This window comes from Rhagoletis pomonella, unplaced genomic scaffold (genome assembly GCF_013731165.1).
Source record: "Rhagoletis pomonella isolate Grant_MI unplaced genomic scaffold, Rhpom_1.0 Rhpom_scaffold_00005, whole genome shotgun sequence".
Taxonomy (NCBI): domain Eukaryota; kingdom Metazoa; phylum Arthropoda; class Insecta; order Diptera; family Tephritidae; genus Rhagoletis; species Rhagoletis pomonella.
This window is the reverse complement of record NW_023458559.1, coordinates 75,123,067-75,145,644: the sequence shown is the minus strand read 5'-3', so window position 1 is coordinate 75,145,644 and position 22,578 is coordinate 75,123,067. Positions and strand designations below refer to the sequence as shown.

General features: G+C 36.0%; 1 protein-coding gene across 6 annotated transcripts in view; it reads right to left on the bottom strand.

Annotated features, from left to right (window-relative positions):
- LOC118739548 overlaps positions 1-22,578 on the bottom strand; it is a 38,189-nt gene that overhangs the window by 5,325 nt on the left and 10,286 nt on the right. For 2 of the 6 annotated variants that reach the window (XM_036470934.1, XM_036470933.1), the window contains exons 2-4: positions 15,872-16,801; positions 15,673-15,777; positions 1,947-2,072 (exon numbers count right to left, since the gene is read on the bottom strand). In XM_036470934.1, the coding sequence (XP_036326827.1) occupies positions 1,947-2,072; positions 15,673-15,777; positions 15,872-16,577 (937 nt within the window). In that variant the 5' untranslated portion in view covers positions 16,578-16,801. Of the gene's footprint in view, positions 1-1,946; positions 2,073-15,672; positions 15,778-15,871; positions 16,802-18,552; positions 19,514-22,578 lie in introns of those variants that run through there. The other 4 variants (XM_036470931.1, XM_036470932.1, XM_036470935.1 and 1 more) reach the window with 4 other exon arrangements.

Here is a 22,578-nt window from a genome sequence, read left to right as displayed (position 1 = left end):
TTTAATCTATTCAGCAATTCAGCTCTGAAGTTTTGCTTATGAGATGTTAACAAAATTTACCAGTGCGCAGAATGCGAAAAGGGTTTAAAAATTATCAGGAACTTTATTTATTGGTAACAAAATGTTTGTTACCAATGCAGAATAGGCCTGTAGGTACATACATAGATACCTTTTCCTCAACCTAATATTTCATATGTTCAATTATAGAATAATTTCTGACTTTAATAGCCCCACAACTCTTAAAATAAATTTACTTTAATTTTTATTTTTTAGCGCAGCATCAAAACGTGGACCCACCCTAATGATTAATATGTATAGCTATACCACCAATATGCAAATATGTAGGCACCTTTCTATGTATGTAGTTTTTGGATTAACACATGTTTTTATGTTTATCTCCAACTCAAGGAATTCCTGTTAATTGTTTAAAAACATTTTGTTTCTTCATTACTCCTCATTTTTCATTGAATTTTTGTTTGTTTATTTTCTCGCTAAAGGGCGTACATTACTTTTAATCATTATTTCTTTTTATTTAGCTAACCTGATTATTGTTATTGATTTTTGCACGTACATATATGCAACTACATATATATGTATATTTTCTCCAGCGAAATTGTGCGTGAGTCTTTTGTAAATCATCTTTATGCTAATTGTTTATACATTTTGTCGTAATTCAAATGCTTTGCACTCACTCAATTTATATAACACTAAAAATTTGTTTAGTACTTTTGTTTTATGAACACCTGCGCATAAATTTTCTACAGGTTGAAAGAAAAATCCACCAACAATTTTCATATTAACTCAATTTAACGAGCGTTTATTAATGGGAATTTGTATGTGAAGGTAGAAATGATTAAGAAATGTTTCGAGAAAGATGTGATGGAACAGGTTATTTTGAGATTTGACTTTTCTCAAATCAATTAAGTAATTCCCTCAAATTATCTTTGCAGAAGAATTGTTTAAATTTGATTTTTATAACGCACGAAAAATCCTCTTTTCCTCATTATTCAAGTATAACCGTCCTAAGTGCCAAAAACTTCTAAATGACGCCGACATCGTCTGCCTCTAACCAATAAAAGCCAAGGTACTTTCAGCTTGCCTAATAAGTTCTAAACGTGTTAGACAACGGTGAGAACAGGATTCATCCTCAAAGCAAATTTTAAATGCTGCATCTACCAGCTCAGCCTCAGACCACTTTCTGCTGAAATAGTTCTACGATAAACATATGTATGTACGTTTCTTCTGATTTTTGGAGGTATATTTACGCACGCTGCGCAAAAACATTTTGATAAGAGTTACAGATTTGATCAAATCTTTTTTTTTAATTTGCTGGCGGTGAGAAACGATTTCTATGTATGGTCCTTCCTTTTTCCTACTTGGTCATTCCATTCCCTTGCTTCTAGCGAAGGATCTTTTCATTGGAGCGCCGTTATATTTTTTTGTGCTTAACTATGCCTATGTCGTTAAAAAGCTCATACAGTTCGTCATTAAATCATCTTCAGTACCCGTCGCCCACGCGGATAGGGCCGTAGATCCTGCGTTGAGTAGTTCTCTCGAAAGCACCAAAAGCCTTCACAGAGACTTGTAGGGCGTGATATTTGTTTGTCGAGAGAGGGCTCTGCTGGTTGTCCATTGCCAGGTATGGATCCTAGATAGATAAAGTCCTTCCCTACTTTAAAGTTATAAAAAATCTGGACCCTTGATGGAAAAAGGATTTTTAAAACTTTCAAATTACAGTTAGTACAAATTTCAATTTTTTCATGTACATATGTATACATATATAAACATAACTCAATTTCGGGAAAATTGTCAGTTATGAGTTTTCAATGAATAACTGTGTTATTTAGCGGATAATATGTGGTTAGCTCATACATACATATTTATTATTAAGTCTCAATTTAATATTCAGTTCAAGTTTAGCTAAAATCGGTACAAATTTAACTTACATTGCTTAGCTAAAGCTGGCGCACAACAGCACTCCTTCACCTGTTCATAGAAATAACAGGAGCCTACAGCAGCCTTATAGTTCTTCTCACCCACATAGCAAATGTGTGGTACAAATGGGAGACCCTCTGAAAGTAATACAAAAAATAAGTTTTAAATAATAATTGTAAAGTGCATTTGCACTCCGTAACTACATATACATATACATATACATATTAATCCTTGAATATTTTATATTCTAGTTGAAAAACAAAAGTCTCAAATAACAATAAATATTTTCAATAACATGCCATATTGCACAGTACAAAATTAATTCTGGCACTATTTCTTCCACTCAGCACCTAGCCGTGAGTATTGACCTCAAGAATATTGCACGATTTTACGTACTACAATGTACATACTAGTTGCAGTTCGAGTTTTATTATTTGTTTTCCTTTAAATTTGTGTATTTTCCAAACGGCTGTAAAAATATTTTCGTGTGATGCGAAATGAGTTCATAAACTACAAAAGCTGATAAATAATAAAGTTTCGTGTTGAAATTGTTTATATACATATGTACAGCTGTATACATACATACATACATATATGTACGTTGTAAGTACGCGTATGGTAAATGCAGTGCATATGTGAAAGTCACTCGTATTTGTAATATACATACATATAAATAGACATACTTACAAGTATGAATACATATGTATTACCAGCCGCATACGCCCCCGTGTCTAAGATTTGTTCTTCTAATTTTTGGTTTTACGTTGAGCGTTGAGCTCATAAAACTTGCCAAAAATGTTTCTACTGGAGAATATTAATTTTTTTTATTTCCATGTTTCCAGCAAATCAAAATGAGTTGCAATACAGCGTCCATGTTTTTTTTTTATTTCGTACTTTTTTTGTGTTGCATCAAAATCAGCATTTGGAAACGATAAAGGAAGCTACCAAATGAAGCTATTGCGTTGTTGAATTTTTATTGACTTTAGCTCGTTTGCTGGCCTTTTTACGATTTTCAAACTATACATAAATATGCTTGAAAGCATAACCTAAAAATTAATTTTAACCGCGACTGCGTAAAAAATTTACAGAGTGGGAGTGGTCTTCAATGCACGACTCATACCATTGGCAGCAGGCCGTTGTACCCCATAAAAAGTAGTATATATAATGGACCCAAAAAAATACCATTGGCAATAGCTGCTCAGCAGAAATCTAAGACAACTGATGACTTCTTCACTATTTAGATTTCCATGCCAGCTTCCTAATTAAGGCCAGGTCCAAATACTTGACCCTGCCAGAAGGCTGCAGGCGAAAGCTTTCAAGGGAGGGTTGCGTCGCCAAATTTAAGTAACCTTGGATCATATAATACAGGGTCTACAGAAATCTACCCTTAATCATAAGTGCCACGTCGTCTTCATACGCGATCACTTGACATCCCCTCACTCCAGCTCCTCTAGCAAGTCGTTTGCGGCAACGATCTATAGTTGAAGTTGCAATCAAGCGCTGGCCCACGCTTTAAAAGAAATTTTAAATCGTTATTCAAAATTATCCGTTTGTTGACCAGCAAAAATATTTTTTCCGAATGGCACCCAACCATACATTTGCTAGAAGTCTTCGGCAAAATAAGGAAAACATCTCAAGGTGACGAATAATTCTCCGCCGAGTTTTCAAACATAGGCTCAAAATTCGGCCTATTTGACCGGCGAAAACATTGAATCAATTAGTGCGTTCCAGAACGTCTACGATTTGCACGTTTTGCAGGATTTAGTCCAAAGTCGTTCCCGTACGTTACGTTCACATAAGGTTTATTAAAGGCGAAAACAGCTGTTCCTGTAAAACCTGCAAATCCTGAAAATGGTGAAGGACAGGAACAGGGGTCATCCACAGTACAATTCTAGCATCAAAAATAACGATTTTCGGCGCCAGAATAAGCTAGCTATAACGTCGTCCGAAAATTTCACAAAGCAGCAAAGGAACTTATTTTCTTCCAAACATCTGAATGATTACTAAATATGAGCTTCTACTATAATTAGTCACCATTAAACTTGTGAAGTAAGCAAGCATTGAGACTCATGCGAGGTATTGCGCTTCGAGCGACAATTTTCTTCTAAGCTGTACAGCCTCTGCGAAACTGAGGTCTAAACATCTTCCATCACATTTTCTATACACGCATGACGACCTTTTTTGGGCCTGGCACCGCCTGGCTATGTTTACAAATATTCCGACCTTAGCGCCTCTTAGCGCATGGGTAGTATTATGTCGTTCTTCCAGCAAACTTACTTATTTGCAATTTGTTTATGAGCATTGAGTCTTAGTTCCGATGAAGTTTGAAAAGATTTCTCAAAATGGTCTGAAACGCTGACGAAGATCTAAAAAGCGTTAATTTACTACAACAAAGCTTTGTTATAACATCTTTTGAGAGTTGATTTAGTCGCACTATCTTTCTTTCTTTCAATTTCTATTAGCTCCTCAGTTTATTTTGATTTCGTGGTAATGCATAGCTCAATTCTCCCATTAGTGGAAAATAAAAAGAATAGAGAATCTCCATAACTATAAATAATCAACCTTTGTAAAAGTAATATTTTCTATATTTTTATCCTAGAAGTAGTTGGCATAACGGCCACAATAACAACGGAAATGCCATAAAACATTCGGATATTCAGTTACAGTGCCCATCAAAACATTAACCGGATGTTGTGCACTTCAATCAGTAAGTTTTCCTATCCACATAAATCGTCTTAGTTTCTCTTTCCATGTACATTAAAAATTCTAACTTGTGTTTCCGCTCTTAGACGAGTGTTGTTCTTGCTTTAGTTAAAAAGATTTCACCTCATGCGCACCCTTGAATATGATCCACAAAGTAAAACACAGAAAACTACATAAAATTAACAAATTAGTAAATAATTAGTAATTAATTTGTTGATTTATGTTTGTATTATTAGTTTTTTTATTGCACGCTTTGTGCGTTACAGGAAGCTCAATCCAGCGCTTTTTTTCTCCCTAGTAAAACTTAAGATTTTCACTCAGCACGATCGTTCTACATCATTGCACAAATTTACATAAAAGTGAAGTGTGCGCTAATGAAAAATTTAATTACTTCTGTTTGCTTGCAAAGGGAGGTCAAAAAGTTGACGAAAAGGCACAAAATAGGGTAGTATTAGGTAGGTAATATGAAAGGCATTTAACGCTCTAATCGAATTGTAGGAAATAAAATTTCAACAAGTTTTTTTTTAATCATATTTAATTGAAGAAAAGGAAAAACTAAATCGTTGACTGTTAGACGGCATCGAAAAATGTTTAAGTTTATAAACAATTTTTGCTTCATAAATTGAAAATTGTTCCATTTCGTGCATTTTTTGAACTCCCCTCGCCTTCTCAAATGTCTCGAAATGTAAATGTATATATGTTTTCTACGCAAAAAAAAAAACAGATTTTTCAGTTCATATGCTTTGTTTTTCAATTTAATAGCGCGTGAATTGTTAAACAAATCGGCGCCCTACGAGATTTAAAATGTTTTACATTTTTCACGTTCTTTCTTCCAGATTTCTATAGCTACGTACAAACATATAGGATAAATTTGAAGGGAAGCGGTAAACCACAAGATGGTTCTCAGGCACACTTTAGGATGCAGTGAGTGGAACTGAAAAAAGAACTGCGGCAGAAACGTCTCGCAATTAGCGTGGTTGTAACGTTTGCCACTGTAAGATTGAATGAAAGCGATTTTTCCGATTGAATGCACATTTATAAGGTAGAGTTCTTCTACATATAAACGATAGCTACATGAGTAAATGGTTATGGCAGTATAAAAATTGCAATTAAATTTGTTTAAGTTTTCATTCCGAAACTACAAAACAAAATTAATTTCCACATAAAAAGTAAAAGTAAGAACTGAAATTTTAGAACCAAACTTTTGAGAATGTTGCTGAATTTACATTAAATAATTTGGTGCATTTAAAATTAATTCGTGCCTATCATTCAGTGTTGCCATTTTGGTGCTTTTGAAGCTAAATTTAATTCTTTATTTTTCTATTTAGCTGAGAAAATTGGGCTTCAGCTCCTAGCTCTTTTCAAAATTATCTAGCACTTTCTTAGCTCCTCAACTCAAAAAAAAAATTAGCTCTTCATTTTAGCCACTGTTAGTATTATTTAGCTCTTTTACCACCGATTTAGCTTCAAATAAAATTTTTTCTTGCAACACTGCTTTTATCGGCTTATACAAAAAAATTACAGCTGCAAGTCATTGTAATTATTTTTATTTAGTCGGGTTGGTTAGAACATTTATGACTGAAGAACGGCTGGCTCGATTTTTATAATCTTTGACTAACTACTTCGGCAACAATATTTCAAGAACGGATTGTCTGAACTTCGCCGTACGCCGGATATTGTGTTTCAAGCATGAATTAGTCTCAGCTTAACTCACCTAACTTCAACTCAGCTTAACTCACCTCCTTTCAACTCAGAGATCACTGTGAGGTGGTGAAATCAATTTTTGTATGTGCCACTTGCATTCAGCAAATACGAAGTATTGGTAAAAAAATATTTCGACGAAGTCTAAAACCCTCTTAAAACGTGGTAGCTGTGATCTTACGTACATACTTTCAAAACAATTTAATATTTTAAGGCATTACGCCTCTTTCAAAAACTTGTCGAATACCCTAAATGTAAACATTTTACATACATACAAATGGGCGATTGCAGCAAAAAGTCTACCGCGTAAAACAATTAAAATACCTCTATATTTGGCTGCTTACTACGAAAACTTTTATATAGAAATAGTCTTGTCCAATTCGCAAAGTTTTGCAACTATGTAACCCAAGTCAAACTTCACTTCTGTTTTTCGTAACGTCACGCCAGCGCGTATGTTTACTAATATCTTTAAATCGCTAGTACCAATAGTTGTAATTCTTTTACTGAATAAGGATACATTTAATTGCTATGCAAATCTAGAAAAACCTTTTTAAAATTTTGACTTTTTCATTTTTTTTATTTTTACATTTTGTCATACGAGCGTCACATAACGCCAGTTAGGAAATACCCATATACACATATACATACATAAGTACACATGCTTAATACACCAGAATAAATTTTTCTTCTAATTTCCATGGCATGGTTTCTACTATTTTTCAACAATGTTCACAGATAATCACTGCCTATGACCCTAATCAGCAAACAAGTAAGAAATTACAAAATTATTAAAGTAATTTTGCGAAAACCATTAAATGGCTAGTACTTGTACTGGTGCCCTTATTAAAGCAGTGCGTTTGACAAGTGAGTAACGCGACTCTAATTTAGTAATTTAGAGTTGGAAAAACTACAACGATAAGTACCAGTAGCATCAACATTTTTTATGTACATACATACAGCCATGGTCGAAATCACGATAAAGCAGCGTATTGCGTGTGGTCGCGTAATTTTCTATAAAACGCGGACAATTTTAATTTTTTATTTACTACAAATCACATTTTTTAAGTAAACTAAAAGCGCAAAAGTTTTTTTGCAAAAAGTTAATTAATTTGATATGATTGTAATCGACAGCGGCTTTCTTTGAAAACTGGGTTAGTATGGCGAACAAATTATGTGAACTTGTGCCAATATTTTACAATCATGATTTGCTCAGCATGTAGTGAATGAGCGGATATTAAAAAGTTGTAGATAAGTCATGTAAAGGTTGTAAATAATTGTGACAGCAACAGCTGAAAATCGAAGTGAACATAACTTGTATTTAATTGTGTACTACATACATACATATGTATGTATATTGCAGCAGTCAAACTAGATTATTTTGTGAAAAGAATTAAACTAAAGGAAACTAAAAATAAATGTCAAGTGTGTTTAAAAATAAGTGCTATTTATTTCGGACTCAGTAGGCAATTAAGAAGTGAAGTCCTCTCACGGCGCACTGTGTTTCGACTATATGAAGGCAGGTGGAAATAATTGTACACCAGCACCGACTACACTAAAACTTGACATGTGCTCTAGTTTTACTTAGAAATAGAGAATTATGCAATTTTGTAAAGATGGAATAATTGCCACGCCCTCTAGTGTTGTGGGCGGAAACATTAAATTTCATCCGATTTCGATGAAATTTAGTTAGTAGTCTTTATTTTATTAGAAAAACGTAAATATAAAATATGGGGAAGATTGGACTACTATAAAGTCCAAAACCCACAAAAAATGTGGGCCCAGTCATTAAATGTGATGGAATTACGGTTAATTTTTGTTTCTTGCTTTCCACTTTCAGAAAACAAAAGTTATACTCTAAAATTAGTTAAATGTAAATACTCACTTTTTCCCAATATTTGGTGAGATTTTTTCATTGTTCGAAAAATTCTTTTCGCGAAATTATGCAAAAAGAAGCTGAATACAAAAATTAAGAAAATCAAAAATTACATATATTTGCAAAGTCGCGCGCAAAGATCAAAATATATATTCGAAAACTACATAAAATTCTCTAAAACATTCGTCTAATTTCAAGACCTGACGGACCGGTACTCACACTTTTTTTTACTAATAACCTTTAGCATCTACATTTCAACCATGAAAGTATTCAACTCGGAACCTGCTCGTTGCAGCAGAGGAAGAGGCCTCCACTGCGATGGAAAGACTAGGCCATACTTGGCATTTCCAATTGGCGTCAGTTGGCACAGAAGTAAAACGACTGGCGTGCTTTATTTAGGTCTTCCAGAATCGCTTAGGCGGTTATTGCACCAATCAGGAAGAAGAAAAGTTACAAAAAAAAAACAACTTTCCACTAAAAAAAAAATCAAATTTTTCCCCAATATTTTTGTATTGATTATATATGAATAAAAACAAAAATTAGTACGCACATTGGTAAGCTCATTCGCGCTGCAATGCATCAAGCTTTATGCCTCGATCGGGCGACCATCCAACCATTGGATTTGCTGACGATGCGGCTATCAGAGATCAGTGATCGACAGTGATAAGTTGCTCAGCTTATATACTTAATTGCCAATGCATAATCATCACATCGGATCATGGCAAATACTTTTAATAGCTGATGCGAAAATAAAAGTATGCACTATGTACATACATACATATGTATGTTTGCAAGTATTTACTTACATTGCTGTTTCTTTAGGTGAGATGGAATGTGATATAAAATGATGTTTTAATGGAACGATCAGTCGATGGCAAAATCGGCAGTCATATTGGTAGTTATACATATATGTAAATGAGAGCAGATCGATTTTTAACTTAATATACAGAACTAGCTTCTATCCCTGGGATCCCCCCCCCCACGTTTTTATACACATAACGCTAGCTTAGAGTGAAAAGTTGCTACGTCCGTTTTCTATGAAAACTCATATTTTGATGCAGGAGCAAGAAAAATTAAAAACGCATCGTTTCCTAAAAGATTAAGGCATTTGTTTTATTTTCCCTCGTTTATATTCAATGAAATGTAAATTTGCTAAGTCCAAAAGAGGTACCGAATATCCCATAGCGCCAAAATGATACCAAATCTTTTGATAAAAATCGAATCCTTTTGATTCATATGCAATTTTGCTTTGCTTTAAATATGAAAAATGTTGCATTAAAAGTTTTGCGAAATACTTTAAGAAAACTGTCATAAGAAGTTTTTCCCCTCCTGTGAAACTTTTAAAATTGGACTTTGCAAATTTTCACTGTAAACTACCGATATACATATGTAAACTAAATTAAAGTAAAATAAAATATTTTATTGCTGCTCGCATTTTACTATAGATGCATATTTTTAAAAGAGTTAAGGTCGTCTACATTATGGAATTATAAAATCTGGTCTTCATTGTAGACTTTGTCAGGGAAAATTAAGTTTGATATGGTTCCACGAGTATGGAATAGATTTCATACATCTCCATACCAAGCTCCAATACTCTCTCACAAATATGTACCTACTTCCAAATATATACATTCAACATCAAAAATATGCATACGCTTCCGTTTTGACGATTTAATTCATGTTATTATATTTTCCACTACTAAGTTTTCGGAATTTTTCATAAAAATATAATTCATTCTACAGCAAAAACCACAAGAAAAAATTCTTTTAATGAAACTGTCAGAATAATATGCGCCAGTGATAGTTTTTCGCTTTTCACGGTAATCGATGTATGATCGTATTTGCGAATAGACCCAACTTCTTTGCTAAACGTTCACCCGGAGAAGTCCACTGTTTTGGCTATCCCTTGAACTCGGGTGTATTGCGCAAAACCTCGTCTTGATTTGCACGGATAGTATTTTCGGGTCTAAATACTCAAATGTAATGTACCTGCTCACCTGAGATGCCTCCAGTCAAAGTCAGCCCAGCTGGCTGCCAGCATGAGTTCCTGCCAGGAAAATAAACAGTTACTAATTTAGCATTTATAACCAGAAGCATCATTTCAGCAATGGAAGAACATGCAACAAGAAGAACAAGGGTTTGAATGTAACGAAAAGGCTGACTCTCTCGCAAAATGTGGAGCCCAAAATGCATATGCATGGTCCCGAGCCTTGGAAGTGTGAAGAATCTCAAATTGCTGCCCACTGGTGGAAGTCAGAGGAAATGAGACAATCAAAGAAATTCATAATTCTTTCCAGGAGGAGCTCTGAAAGACTCCCTGAACTTAGGCGAGAGGGTATAAGAACTCTTAAGGGATAACTGACAGGACACTCCAAGTTAAGGTACCATTTGAATAAAATGAAGCTTTCTGTAGAAAACAACTTTTATGTTTTTATTATTTATGTTGGGTTGAACCTAGGCCCTGCGGAATGGTAGCGCGCCCTACACTACGCCTAATTATGCTATAATTAATGTATAAAGAAACTTTGTTGAAAGAAAATAAATAGTCTGTAAGAATACTAATTTCTGTAGACTAATGGAAAATGAAATAAATAAATTAAATAATAAGTCACTTATGCGAACTCTAATAAGTATATAGATTTGGTATAGTTTTAATAATATACATATATAAATGTATATTTTTGGAGACACAAAAGACCGGAAATGGCGCTACCAACTTTGTAAATCCTAAGAATTCTTTCATTTCTTCATTCATGCATGTGCTAGTACATGCCAGTATTTCCGGAGTAAATTTTTCTAAACATACATACACACACTTTATTTTGTGCGCCACTGCCCCTACACAAATATGCCACCAAAGTCGAAAGATAGTCAATGCTGGTGTTGACAACATTTATTTATGTGGGCAGCAACACCTTTGAAAATTCCTGCTTTTCTACATAACAATGTACGCTAACGAACAGTAAGTCATAAAAATATAGAAATTTTATTTAGTTATTTGATATCCTACCTATAAATGTTGAAATACAATAAAAGACGACAAATTATGCGTTCATTCCTAGCCAAAAAAACGACGCTTACGATTTGCCACCGCTAACGTTTTTTTATAGCCATTTTTGCGTTTGTTGCCTCTTTCAGCATTTAAAATAATTTGCACGTCATTATAATGTGTCTGTTGTTGTTAGTTGTAAGTTTATAAAAAACAAAAATAATACTAAACTGCAGCGCGTATTTTGCATACCAACTAGTTGCTGCATGCCTCAATGAATAAGCAATGCGAGCGTTAATGGCAATGAAGACGCACCCGGCTACCGGTGGTTAATGGACTGACCATTTCTATCAGCTCCTACATATATGCACGGTTATAAGTACATATGTATGTACGTGAGTGAGTGTTTATATATGTAAGTGAACTTAGTGAATTCATAGAAAAGAACAGAGTGTATCGATTGTAGCAATGACTCCGCTTAGCTGTGTGCTATTTTATTTATATGTATGTATGTACTCTTAGCTAGAACATGTGCTCTATCGAAGCAGTGTTCGTGAAAATGCATTGAACATTTTTCAAAAAATAGACGTGTATGTGTGTACAACTGCATACTTATCGGTAAAAAGTAATCAAAATAACAAATCGGAAAAAATCGTTCAATTGACGGCCAATACATTTGATTTCTATGCAACGTTCAACGGGACCATAGAACCTAACTATGCACCTACCCATCCATATTAAAGTATACATATGGACATACATACATACATATGTTTAATATGTATTCCCAGTACTTACATTTGTTTTTATTTTTTATTTTTTATTTTTTGCGCGTTTTTGTTGGCATGTCATGCAATTTTTAGAGCGTTGCAAACAAGTTAGGCAATCAATGCTTTTAACATCACTTTAAGTAGCAAAATATACGAGTATATACATAAATTTATTTGTTGATATGTACTTATAAATATACATATGTATGTACATACATTCGTGAGTATATAACATATGTATGTACATTGCAACTGCTATAATATTGTGCGATAATTCTCGGCAAGTATCGAGGTTGCATCAATTAATAATCAATCGATCGCACATAGAGGTCCAACGGTTTCTATTAAAAGTTAAACAGAAGTAACATTGACTTCTTGAATTGGTAAAGTGAATTTGTGATTATGAGTATAGCATTAAAGAAGAAGCAATTAGCATTATGTACATATATACATACATACATATGGACATGCATGCATACATAATAAATAAATATAGTCTTGTATACATGGGTGGTATCAAAACCTTTCGAGGATTTACATTGTTTCAATTATTGTTTTACATTTCCGTCTACTACGTTCGCAACGTATTATTTCCGCCTCGAAGAAAGAGAAGGAGAATTATTACTTTCGCCAGACCGATTACGGAAATCCCCGCATCAGGAAATTCGGTAATTAGTAAACCTAAATAAACGGAAAAAGTGGAAGGAGCAGCTGAAGACTTGCAACTTCACCTCTGTTGTGAATAAGTTCTGGTCAACCGTAAGGTCAACCCTACGAAGCTATCTCTTCACGGTCCTCTATTTGTCTATGACTACTCTCATCATTCCGGATATCTGAAAAACGGGGAGAATGTTCCCACTGCTGAAATCGGGGAAACCGACCAACCAAGGAGAGTCTTATCGTCCGATAACTCTCCTTTCCCCGGTGGCGAAGACACTAGAGGCCTTGCTACTAACACACTTTACGTGCCACCTGACCACAGCGAGGCATCAACATAGCTTCCGCAAAGTGCACAGCACTTAACACTGTGAGAGAAGAGCTCTAGCAGCGTTCGATCGGTCAAAGGTGACCCTAGGAAATACTCGGCAACCCTTTTTACGAAAAAGTTCAGACTATAGCTGGAAATTCACGTGGACGGCGAAATAATTCCGACTATCAACAAGCCCAAAATAGTCGGAGCTACCTTCGACAGTCTGCTCTCTTTCTCGGCGAATGCAACCGTAATTGTCAATAGAGTACAGAGCCGCAACAAGGTCCTCAAGTCGTTAGCCGGCAGCAGCTGAGGAAAACGCAACATACAAGGCCGGCCCGTTCTAAACTATGCAGCACCCGTGGAGTCGCCGGGGACTAGCAGGATGCAGTGTATGATGCTTCAGGCCTGCCAATACTCGGCACTCCGGACCACCAAGAGATACCTGAACACCACCTACACGACGAGGCCCACATGCTCTCCGTCAAGGAGCACAACACCTGTGAATTCCGTTTTAGGAATACAGCCACCTGACGCCTCGGTTAAACTCCTAGTTGAGTAAGATAAATGCAGATATGTTCAATGAGTGTTCGGCATGCGGAGAGTCACCTAACGACTCGCAACCCCTATTCGCATGCCCTCTAAGCCCCACTCAACTAACAGCCTCTCCTTCTGGTCCTACCCCATCGAAGTGGCACACTTTTGCGGCTTGACGACAACGATCAAGTGATAAGCCAATCTAGGCAGGACTAACCCCCCCATTTATGAATTCATACGATGCACGTTAAACGCTTGCATTCTGTTAATACCTATTACGAATCGATTTTTGTATTCAGTATGAAATCCGATTGTTAGCGTGGCTGATTTGTGTTGGTTTACAATAAAAAGTGAACAAAAACCACAGGGCAACGAAATTGGCCGACAAGGTAGGCTCTGTGCATCTCATATATAGTATATCTGTATATCTGAGCTACATAGATCAAGGGCCGCTTCTCAGCTCTGCAAAATGTGGGTAACTGCAGGTTGAAAAGCCTACAATCCCACAATGCCTAAAGGAGTGAGTTTGTGTCCCAACTACTGCGTAACTTACCAGGAGTGATTTGTCTCGACACTGCCTTTTCACAGGACACTGGCCTTAGGTAGTCATGATGCAAGGCTAGGACTGGAACACAATACTTCGTCGTCGCCTTATAGTGTAAATCCGCTAACTAACTCCAAAGATATTTGACAGGAATAGTAAATACAATAACAAGCGGGCCCAGAAACACTATAAAAAATGGCTGTGACAAATGGCAGTTGCAGTAAAATTGGAATTTATTGGATTTTGTAGTTTTAGGGCCGTGTTCTAGACTGCCTCTCAAAGAAGTGCCCGTGCTTTGGCTGCCTGCCAAATTTGTCGCTCACATGCGTATAATAGGCAATCGATAAAAAGTCGATAAAGCAGACCGGCCATCATTTTTTAACAGGCAGTCGAGAAAACGGTCCTTACTCATCGGATATTTTTCGTCACTTGTAATCTTAAGCTGTATGTACATGAGGCGATTCAACATTGCTCCAGAAAAATCGCTCGTGTAAATGGTGATTCAAAAATCACTTGCCTCAAAGTAGACAGCAAGTCAACTTTTGCAGGCAGTTACCGCCTGTCAAAAAATCGCCTCATGTAAAAGCAGCTTTAGATTGAAGTTGCTTGCATCATGCGGCGTCTGCTTCTCGAACGGTATTAGTGACTATTCTATTTAAGATATAAAATGAATTTTGATTTACGCTCTAAGGGCCGGTTGTTCAATATCTGATTAAAACAAATCGTAGGTAGAAGCTCCGGTTAAAGACAATCGATCACATGTTAGATAAATGATGTCGAAAACTTCGATAGTGTAGTGGTAGTGATAACCAGACATTGAACAAGCGGCCCTAATCCAACCACGACAAACGGTGGAGAATCTCCTTTGCAGCTGCCCAGAACTATAATGAGGTTCCTGAGTGAACATTTTGCCATTTAACGGAAGCTAGTCTCGCCCAGTGAATTTAATGCTGATTACGTATTTTCTAAGGGATTCACGCAAATCATTTCCCTTCGATATGCATATCATAAACTTTTGCCACACTATGCACTGAATTTAATCGTCTTAAATAAATCGAAAAGATTTCCTAATAAATTGGTAAGGTACTGTATAAGAAAAATCCCTCCATATAATTTTCCAACTCAGTGATCACATAAATTAGATACATACGTAAGTTTGATTCGATATTGCGTTCGTAACTACAAGCTACAGTTACCGGTAAAGGCAACCCAAAAAAGGCAAAATCGTTGAAAATTAGCCATATTTAAATATTATGTCAAATGGCATACAAATTGACATTAAATGCTAGGTGGCAAGTGACCATTGAGTTGATTAAGTTTAAAATTAACTAAAATAAGATAGGAAAAAATAAATGAGAAAATGTTATATAGCACCACTACAGCAAAACTAACTAATAGCAAAAACCTTGATTTTTTAATGAATCATATTAAATTAACTTAAAACCATATTAGAAGGCATGTTTATGTACATAAATACATATGTAAATAAGAACCTGTCAACTTATTTCTGTGATTATCACGTCCAGTAAAAACGCAAATATTGTCACAAGTTAATCATTACAAATTATCACCCAATTAAATATGACGATAAATGTATTTACATTTCTATATAATTAAATTATGTATAATTAAGCATACTTCATTACTCACCTTCTGTGTGCCCCAGTTCACACCAGCAATGATCGTTGATGAATTGCGGCCCCAGGCAATATTTCATCACCTTCTGCGAACAGCTGATCGCACAACCGGAAGGTTCTATGAGATAGAAAACAAACACAGTACAAAAACTCATTTCACTTTATACTACACATCAATTCTCTCGCTTCCTCCTCCTCCTCTTCCTTCTTACCCCCATAATTGCTGGCATTGAACGCCTTTAACGCCGTGATCGCTTCCACGCGCGTCACTTGATGCTCAAAATGATATTCCTCATAGGCGTGTGCATTCGATGCTTGATCATTGAAATCGGTGATATCACAGAGTACACAGGATTGTGGAGCGGCACACGAGCTGCCAATTAAGTGCGAAAACCACAAGAGCAGCAGTGTAAGTAGGACTATGGAAGGTGAGCGCGTCAGGCAGCGTTTGCTATTTGTGTGTAGGTGATGCCCATGACTGCTGGCAGTGTTAAAAGTGTTGATAACAATGTGATGTGCTGTTCTTGTCAGGTTTTTCTTATTAATAGTTGCCGTTGAACTTTGCTGATAACCCGCAGGCTTAAGTTTGTGGCGTGTAAGTAGCCGACTAGAGTGTACACAGAGGCGTTTGCCGAGGCTGATCGCTGACTGTTGGATTACGGGGTAAACCATGTAGTATCGTTGTAGTAAATGATGTAATTGTTGTGGTGATTCTCGAGTTGTAGTTACTTTGTTTGTTATCTCGTTTGAAGCGTTTTCGGCTTTGAGGCAACTCAATTGCCAGTCAGGAAAAGCACGGCAATAAGCGATTTTACTGTTGCAACGCGGGTCATATGAAGATGGACTTTGTTGTTCTTGTTGTTCTTGTTGTTTTAGTCGTTGCGCTAGCGCATTGTTATCACTTTTCGTTGCGCGCATTTTACATGCCGCTCTGATTATCGTAAACACACTAATCTGCCGATGCGTACGTACTGAGTACACTTAACAGAGCGGCAATAATTCGAACGTCTAACAAGCTTTTCTTCCAAATAAATTCTTTATTTTATTCATAATCACAAATTGTTTACATAATATGACACTCAAATGCATAGAATGCAGGCGATAATACTCATATTACATACTTCGAGACGCATTAAAAACAACTATAAAAGAAAAGTGAAGTGGAAAAACAAATGTCGATCGAATTATTTAATTTTTTGTTGTTATTCTAACACACGCTAATTTGTTGTTGATGTATTTGTTCTTTCTTTTCAACTTAGTTGTTATTGTTGTTGTGTTTTTTTCGCGCTATTGTTCAAGCATGCCGCATTATCAGTTTCACTGCAGTCATACAGCACTGAAATCCGACACTTCACAATGTTAATTAGCATTTGAAAAAAATTTGAAAAATTAAAATAAAAAAACCGCTGCTTTGCATTTGAATTATTTAAAATTCTTTTCACACATCACTTGTTTATATGCATGCATGCATGTATGTATGTATGTAAATATGTACGCAGGCGTCGCCATAGGCATTCTCGCCAAGTGGAAATAAATACAGATGTTAGAAAACTATTGGAAGAACTAAATATTTATTGGCCAAGTATCGGAGACAGATTTAATTTGTAATTAACACTTTAAAGAGACTTACATAGTTTGTTTTGCGTTTTATGGAATTGCCACTTAAAAAAATTAAAAATTTAATAATCCTTAAAATCTCTGAACCGAACAGGCACTAGGTTTTAAAAGTTAACGTATCGACAGTCAGAGGATCACGCAGCAAAATTCTTCGCTTAACTTATATGCATAATAGGGCTGTGACTTCTATCCACCGGATATTTTTAATATCCGAATATTCGAGTGTCTGATTAAAAAATGCGAATATCCGGTTAATATCCGTGTATCCGGATAACAAAATTAACGGATATTATTATAATATCCAGATAGCAAAATTAACGGATATTAACTGGCTTTAAAGCGGTGTGCGCGTAGCATCTCAGCTCAGCGAACGCTGGGTTAAAACTAGGACACGCGCTATTGCCTGGGGTAGACCGAGGGCGGTTACAGGAGCTCATTATGCTTGTAAACTCTCAGCTATCGCTTTTGGTAGAGGTTCTGACAGGCCATTTAGCGATTGATATTCCCGGGGTAAGAATAGGAATATTATCTGCTCCCTTTTCGATCAGCTATCAAGAGGATGATGATGTGGAATCATCTCAACACTTTCTATTAGACTGTTCAATCTTCGTGAGGCTAAGATGGAAATATTTTGGCTGAGGAGCTCTCAGGCATTGAAATTATCCATATTCGTAATTACTTTTCACAAATAATAATTCTTAACTGTCCCTTAATAATCGAGTCCTTTGTCTGGGAAAACCATTATAACCTAACCTAACATCCAGCCTGAATGACAAGCCTCCGAGCGTATATCTGCCATGAATAACTTCTAGCAATAAGCCATGTGCGGCGGCGTAAAACTGTAAGTCTCTAGTCTACACTGATCTAGTGTCAGCTGATACCTAGATATCCAACTGAGCTTTCATTCTAGAACTTTTCCCCAATTGTAAACTTTTTTAAGCATATAGCAAAGTTTTTCACTTAATGGAATATCCAGGTCTCACTAATCTAGGTTTGATTGGATATATTTTGAATTTTGATATGATTTTAGTATTCTCCAACAGTTCCAGGACTCCATATGACTTACGCAGTGGAAAAATTTTAGTTGGACTTATTTCTTTATTAATCATGCACTGTTTGATTTTCACTAACAATTAATTTTTTTTTTTTTATTATGCACTATTATGCAAAAAATAGGAAAAAAAATTACAATGTTACAGTTTATTTCGTTGACTTATTTAAGTTCATATTATGTACTTATATCAATTTTTCATTTGTAACTTTTTCCTTAAGAAACCTTAAATGAATCCACAATTTTGCTATAGTGCCATATATTTTCATTATCAGTTGCTGATTTGTTAATAACTTTCTGGCGAGACGTCACACACTCACTCACACCCATCAAACGATGCAGCGGACAGATAGCCTAAGCTGTTAAATAAAAGTAAGTGCTATATTCTTCGCATTTATTCGAATATTTAACAGTGTAAAAAGTCACGTTGCGATAGCGCGACCACGACGTCAACGAAAATTAGACCACTTCTTGACCTCCCACTCGCATTCGAGACACCATGAAATTCATATCCGTCTGACGCTTTTGACAGCCACTGTACAACTGAAAACTCATTGATTATTTCACACTCTACTAGTCGAATAATTTTGCTCGTTGTCGCTCATGATTGGCATCTGGAGGATGTGTGTTCGCGCGAGTGCGTTCGCCGCGTCCAGTCGCTTTTATATGCAAATAAATTCTGAAAGCAGCAAAAAGTTGCAAGCGCCAAAGCGCCACAAAATTGTTGTAAACTGAGTGCGTGCTATATGCGCAAATGAGAGGCTACAGAGCATATGTGCTTGTATATTTCCCCAAGAGGGCATTGATGGGTTTATGTGTGTACTATTTGGTAAGTACACAACTGTGCACTTCAACAAAATGTAAGAGAGCATGAGAGCGCTGTGAAATAAGATACGATTTCAGTTTAATGGAGTAGCAAACTAATTACAGGTAAGCGGTGCTATTTTTGAAAAATTATTAAATGAATCATACTTTTAGAGGAGTGCTAATAAATCGGTGAAAAGTTTGTTGGGGATTCTTTGCTTTGCTAACTCAACAGCCATGTAGTTCCCTACAGTGCACAGGTACCCATATCAGCCTGATCCCTTATCAGCGTGATTTGGAAGTATTCGGAATAGTTCGAGCGAAAGACGAGTAGCACATCACCTGATCAATTTCGATCGTAACGTAAGCGAAGCTAAGAATCGATTGCCACCGACTGACTTATCGAGAACGATTGCCAAAAGGTTTATGACTCAAACTTTATCACTCTTGGAACTCTTTTAACTTGGAGGTATGCGGGTGAAGATAGATCGAATGAGATCATTGATACACACCAAGCTATATTTTGAAGTAGTAAGTCGAAGCTTCCAAAGAGTGACGAGTATCCATAGGCTAGGTTGCAGGAGGCTTGGCCTGATTGCGAAATGATTTATGACAGATTTCCCATTACCATCTACGGTCACACACAAAGTAGTAGTATCGATTCCTCAACCGGCCAACATCCAAGTTTTTTTCGAATAGCATTCGCCAAGAAAAAGTTGATCATAAAAATCATCTGCCGTTCATAAGCGGCGTTATACGTACTGTAGGTCCCTTCATTTATAGTAGCACAAATTTGCTGAGAAACTTGTCCAAGCATTTAGCCAAATTTGTAAGCGCCAAATATTAATCTTGTTTTTTATTGTTTTTATTTTTATTAACAGTCCAAAGCAGCCCATTGATTTCATTAGCGGCACAATCTCTAGTCATTGCATCCATTTCTAATGAGTTCCACCAAACAAGGACTCCGGTGTAAATCCGCATTATATATTCAAACTCGGCGCGAAGAGGCTTGACGCATAGATGCCCGAAGATTGGAGTCTCGGTGTACTCTACCCAATCAACGGGATTCACAATGGTCGTACTGAGAAAAACTAAAGCCTTTCAAGAACCAACTGATAGGGCCTTATTAATGTGGCCTTAGGCCTGAAACATCCACCATTGACCAGGTTTACACATTGAATCAAATCCTGGAAACGACCAAACATAAGAGAATAGCTTTTGCTAGCGTTTACGACGCCTAAATTTGGCATCTCCACAAAACTTAATCCGCTGTAAAAAATTACATTGAATTTAACCTGTAGCTCGTCCAAACTGGCAAAGAGCTCTCGGAAGCGTTCGATGCCAAACAAGTTTTTATAAAAACGGGCTCTTCTTCGTGTGACTTCTTCAATATGTCGTTTGGAAATGTGATGGTACTACTCAGAAGTAAGAGTACGTTGCTGCTGGCGTCTGAAGATAGTCAGTCTCATTGCATAAATCGTAAATTAGACAAAATTGCAAGACTCGATAATATTCATATTGCTTACTCAAGTCGCGGCTCGAAAAACGACTTGCACTCGACACGATACTTGCAATGAAGCTAGATATTGACATCGCTGGTCTTGAAACCGATACTATCCTGTCAAGACAAGAAAGAACATTCGCGACTCATATCACGCTGAACATTCTACGAGGCCCTTATCTTCCTGCCCGTACTTCTAAATGGCGCAGAAACGTGGACGTGAAGTGGAATGCTCAGCGCCAAATCTATGGACCTTTTCGCGTGAGTGACATGTACTGGTATCGAAGAAAATGGAATATCGAATTGCACGAGCTTTATTATGATAAAGAAATAACCAAAAGCTTATAAGCACAACGATTGTCGTACGTATGGGAAATGATGTTCCAGCGAATCCTTTCCTAGTATTAGCAGTTAATGAGACTTCGCCAAGGTGGTCCAAATATTTTTGTATTGCAAAGTAATTTTTAAGCCAAAATACAACGATATGGGGCTACCCTTGAGGTACCACATTTCCAATAAAAAAAATCGAAAACGGTTCATGTGGTTAAAATTTATTTGGTAACATACATAAAAAAAAAAATATTCTGATGGATTGATAACCTTCCTGTTTTTTTTTTTTTGAAGTCAGTTAAAAAAGGAGTATAATTTCGAATGCATATTGAAATAAGTTATATTAGCCTGTATGCTCCGCACAAACACAATCAACTACGGCACCCAGATTTTATCTTTATCTGTTAAATGCTTCCGTGATACATGAAATAAACTTTCATTGTAAACAGATTTTTTGATAGATATCTGCGAATTTTTTAACTTGTTTGTTTACTTTTTTGTTGATTTTACAATTTCGCCACAAACGAATGCGTGTACTATCACTCAACAATATTTTTTAAAAGAATAAATATTTACATATGCACATATATATGTATGTTGTATACGTATGTACATGGCTTCGCTAAAATTCCGCAGAAGCTTATAACACGTTTGCAGAATATGTATCAGTTGCCTTTTAGGTTCAATTTATTAATCGGTTATAAATATTTGCATCTGATAGTCTTATGTAAAAAGTTATTTACATCAAAAGATAACACTTCCAGAAGGCTGTGTAAAAAGATAATCGCTTGAATTGCTCATTTGCTGTATTCTGGTTTTATTATGATTTTAATTTGCTTTGTTTTTTAATTTATGATTTCTCACCTCCCTTACACAACTCCATTTCTTTTCTTGACAATTTTTTTTTTAGCTACTCGTGCCGCTAATTTGTTAGTTTCCCATGTACATACACCCACAAGCTATTTTGTATCTTCATAAGACATATTTACATAAGAAAATTTGTGCATATGTATTTATGATTATAGCATATGTTACGTTCTGTATATACTTTTGTATGTATGTCAAGATTTGCTGCTACTTAAATGCTCCGGTCATTCATATGATTATCATACGCCACACACCGCGTTGATTAAACGCACCAATCATCTAGGTATTTAGATATTTATCCAGCCATACTAATCGTCCGTCCCTCCTCCCTCCATGTGTATAATGAAGACTCGCTAATTAACAGTCCTATGGTTGCATTCATATCATTCCTAGCATACATTTTTGACACACTTTTTGTAGTGCCTACCTCACCACCCTTCTTTATATTTATGCTATGCTTAATAAATGCGCAAACTAATGCCTTACTTTCTCTTTTGTTTATAATTTATTATAATATGTGTATATATATGTATGTATGTCTGCAGTGATAGTTTGGGGCTTCATATTCCCTAGTTAATAATAGCAAGCAGCAGCTCATAAAATGAATTCTTTAGGTCGCCTATTAATAGGCTTCTCAAAAGAGTATTCAGTCTGTGCTGCAGTCCCTATGCCAGGCGTACATACATATGTACATATTCTTCTAAGAGATGCTTGTTTTTATGTAAATATGTATGCATGTATGTATATTT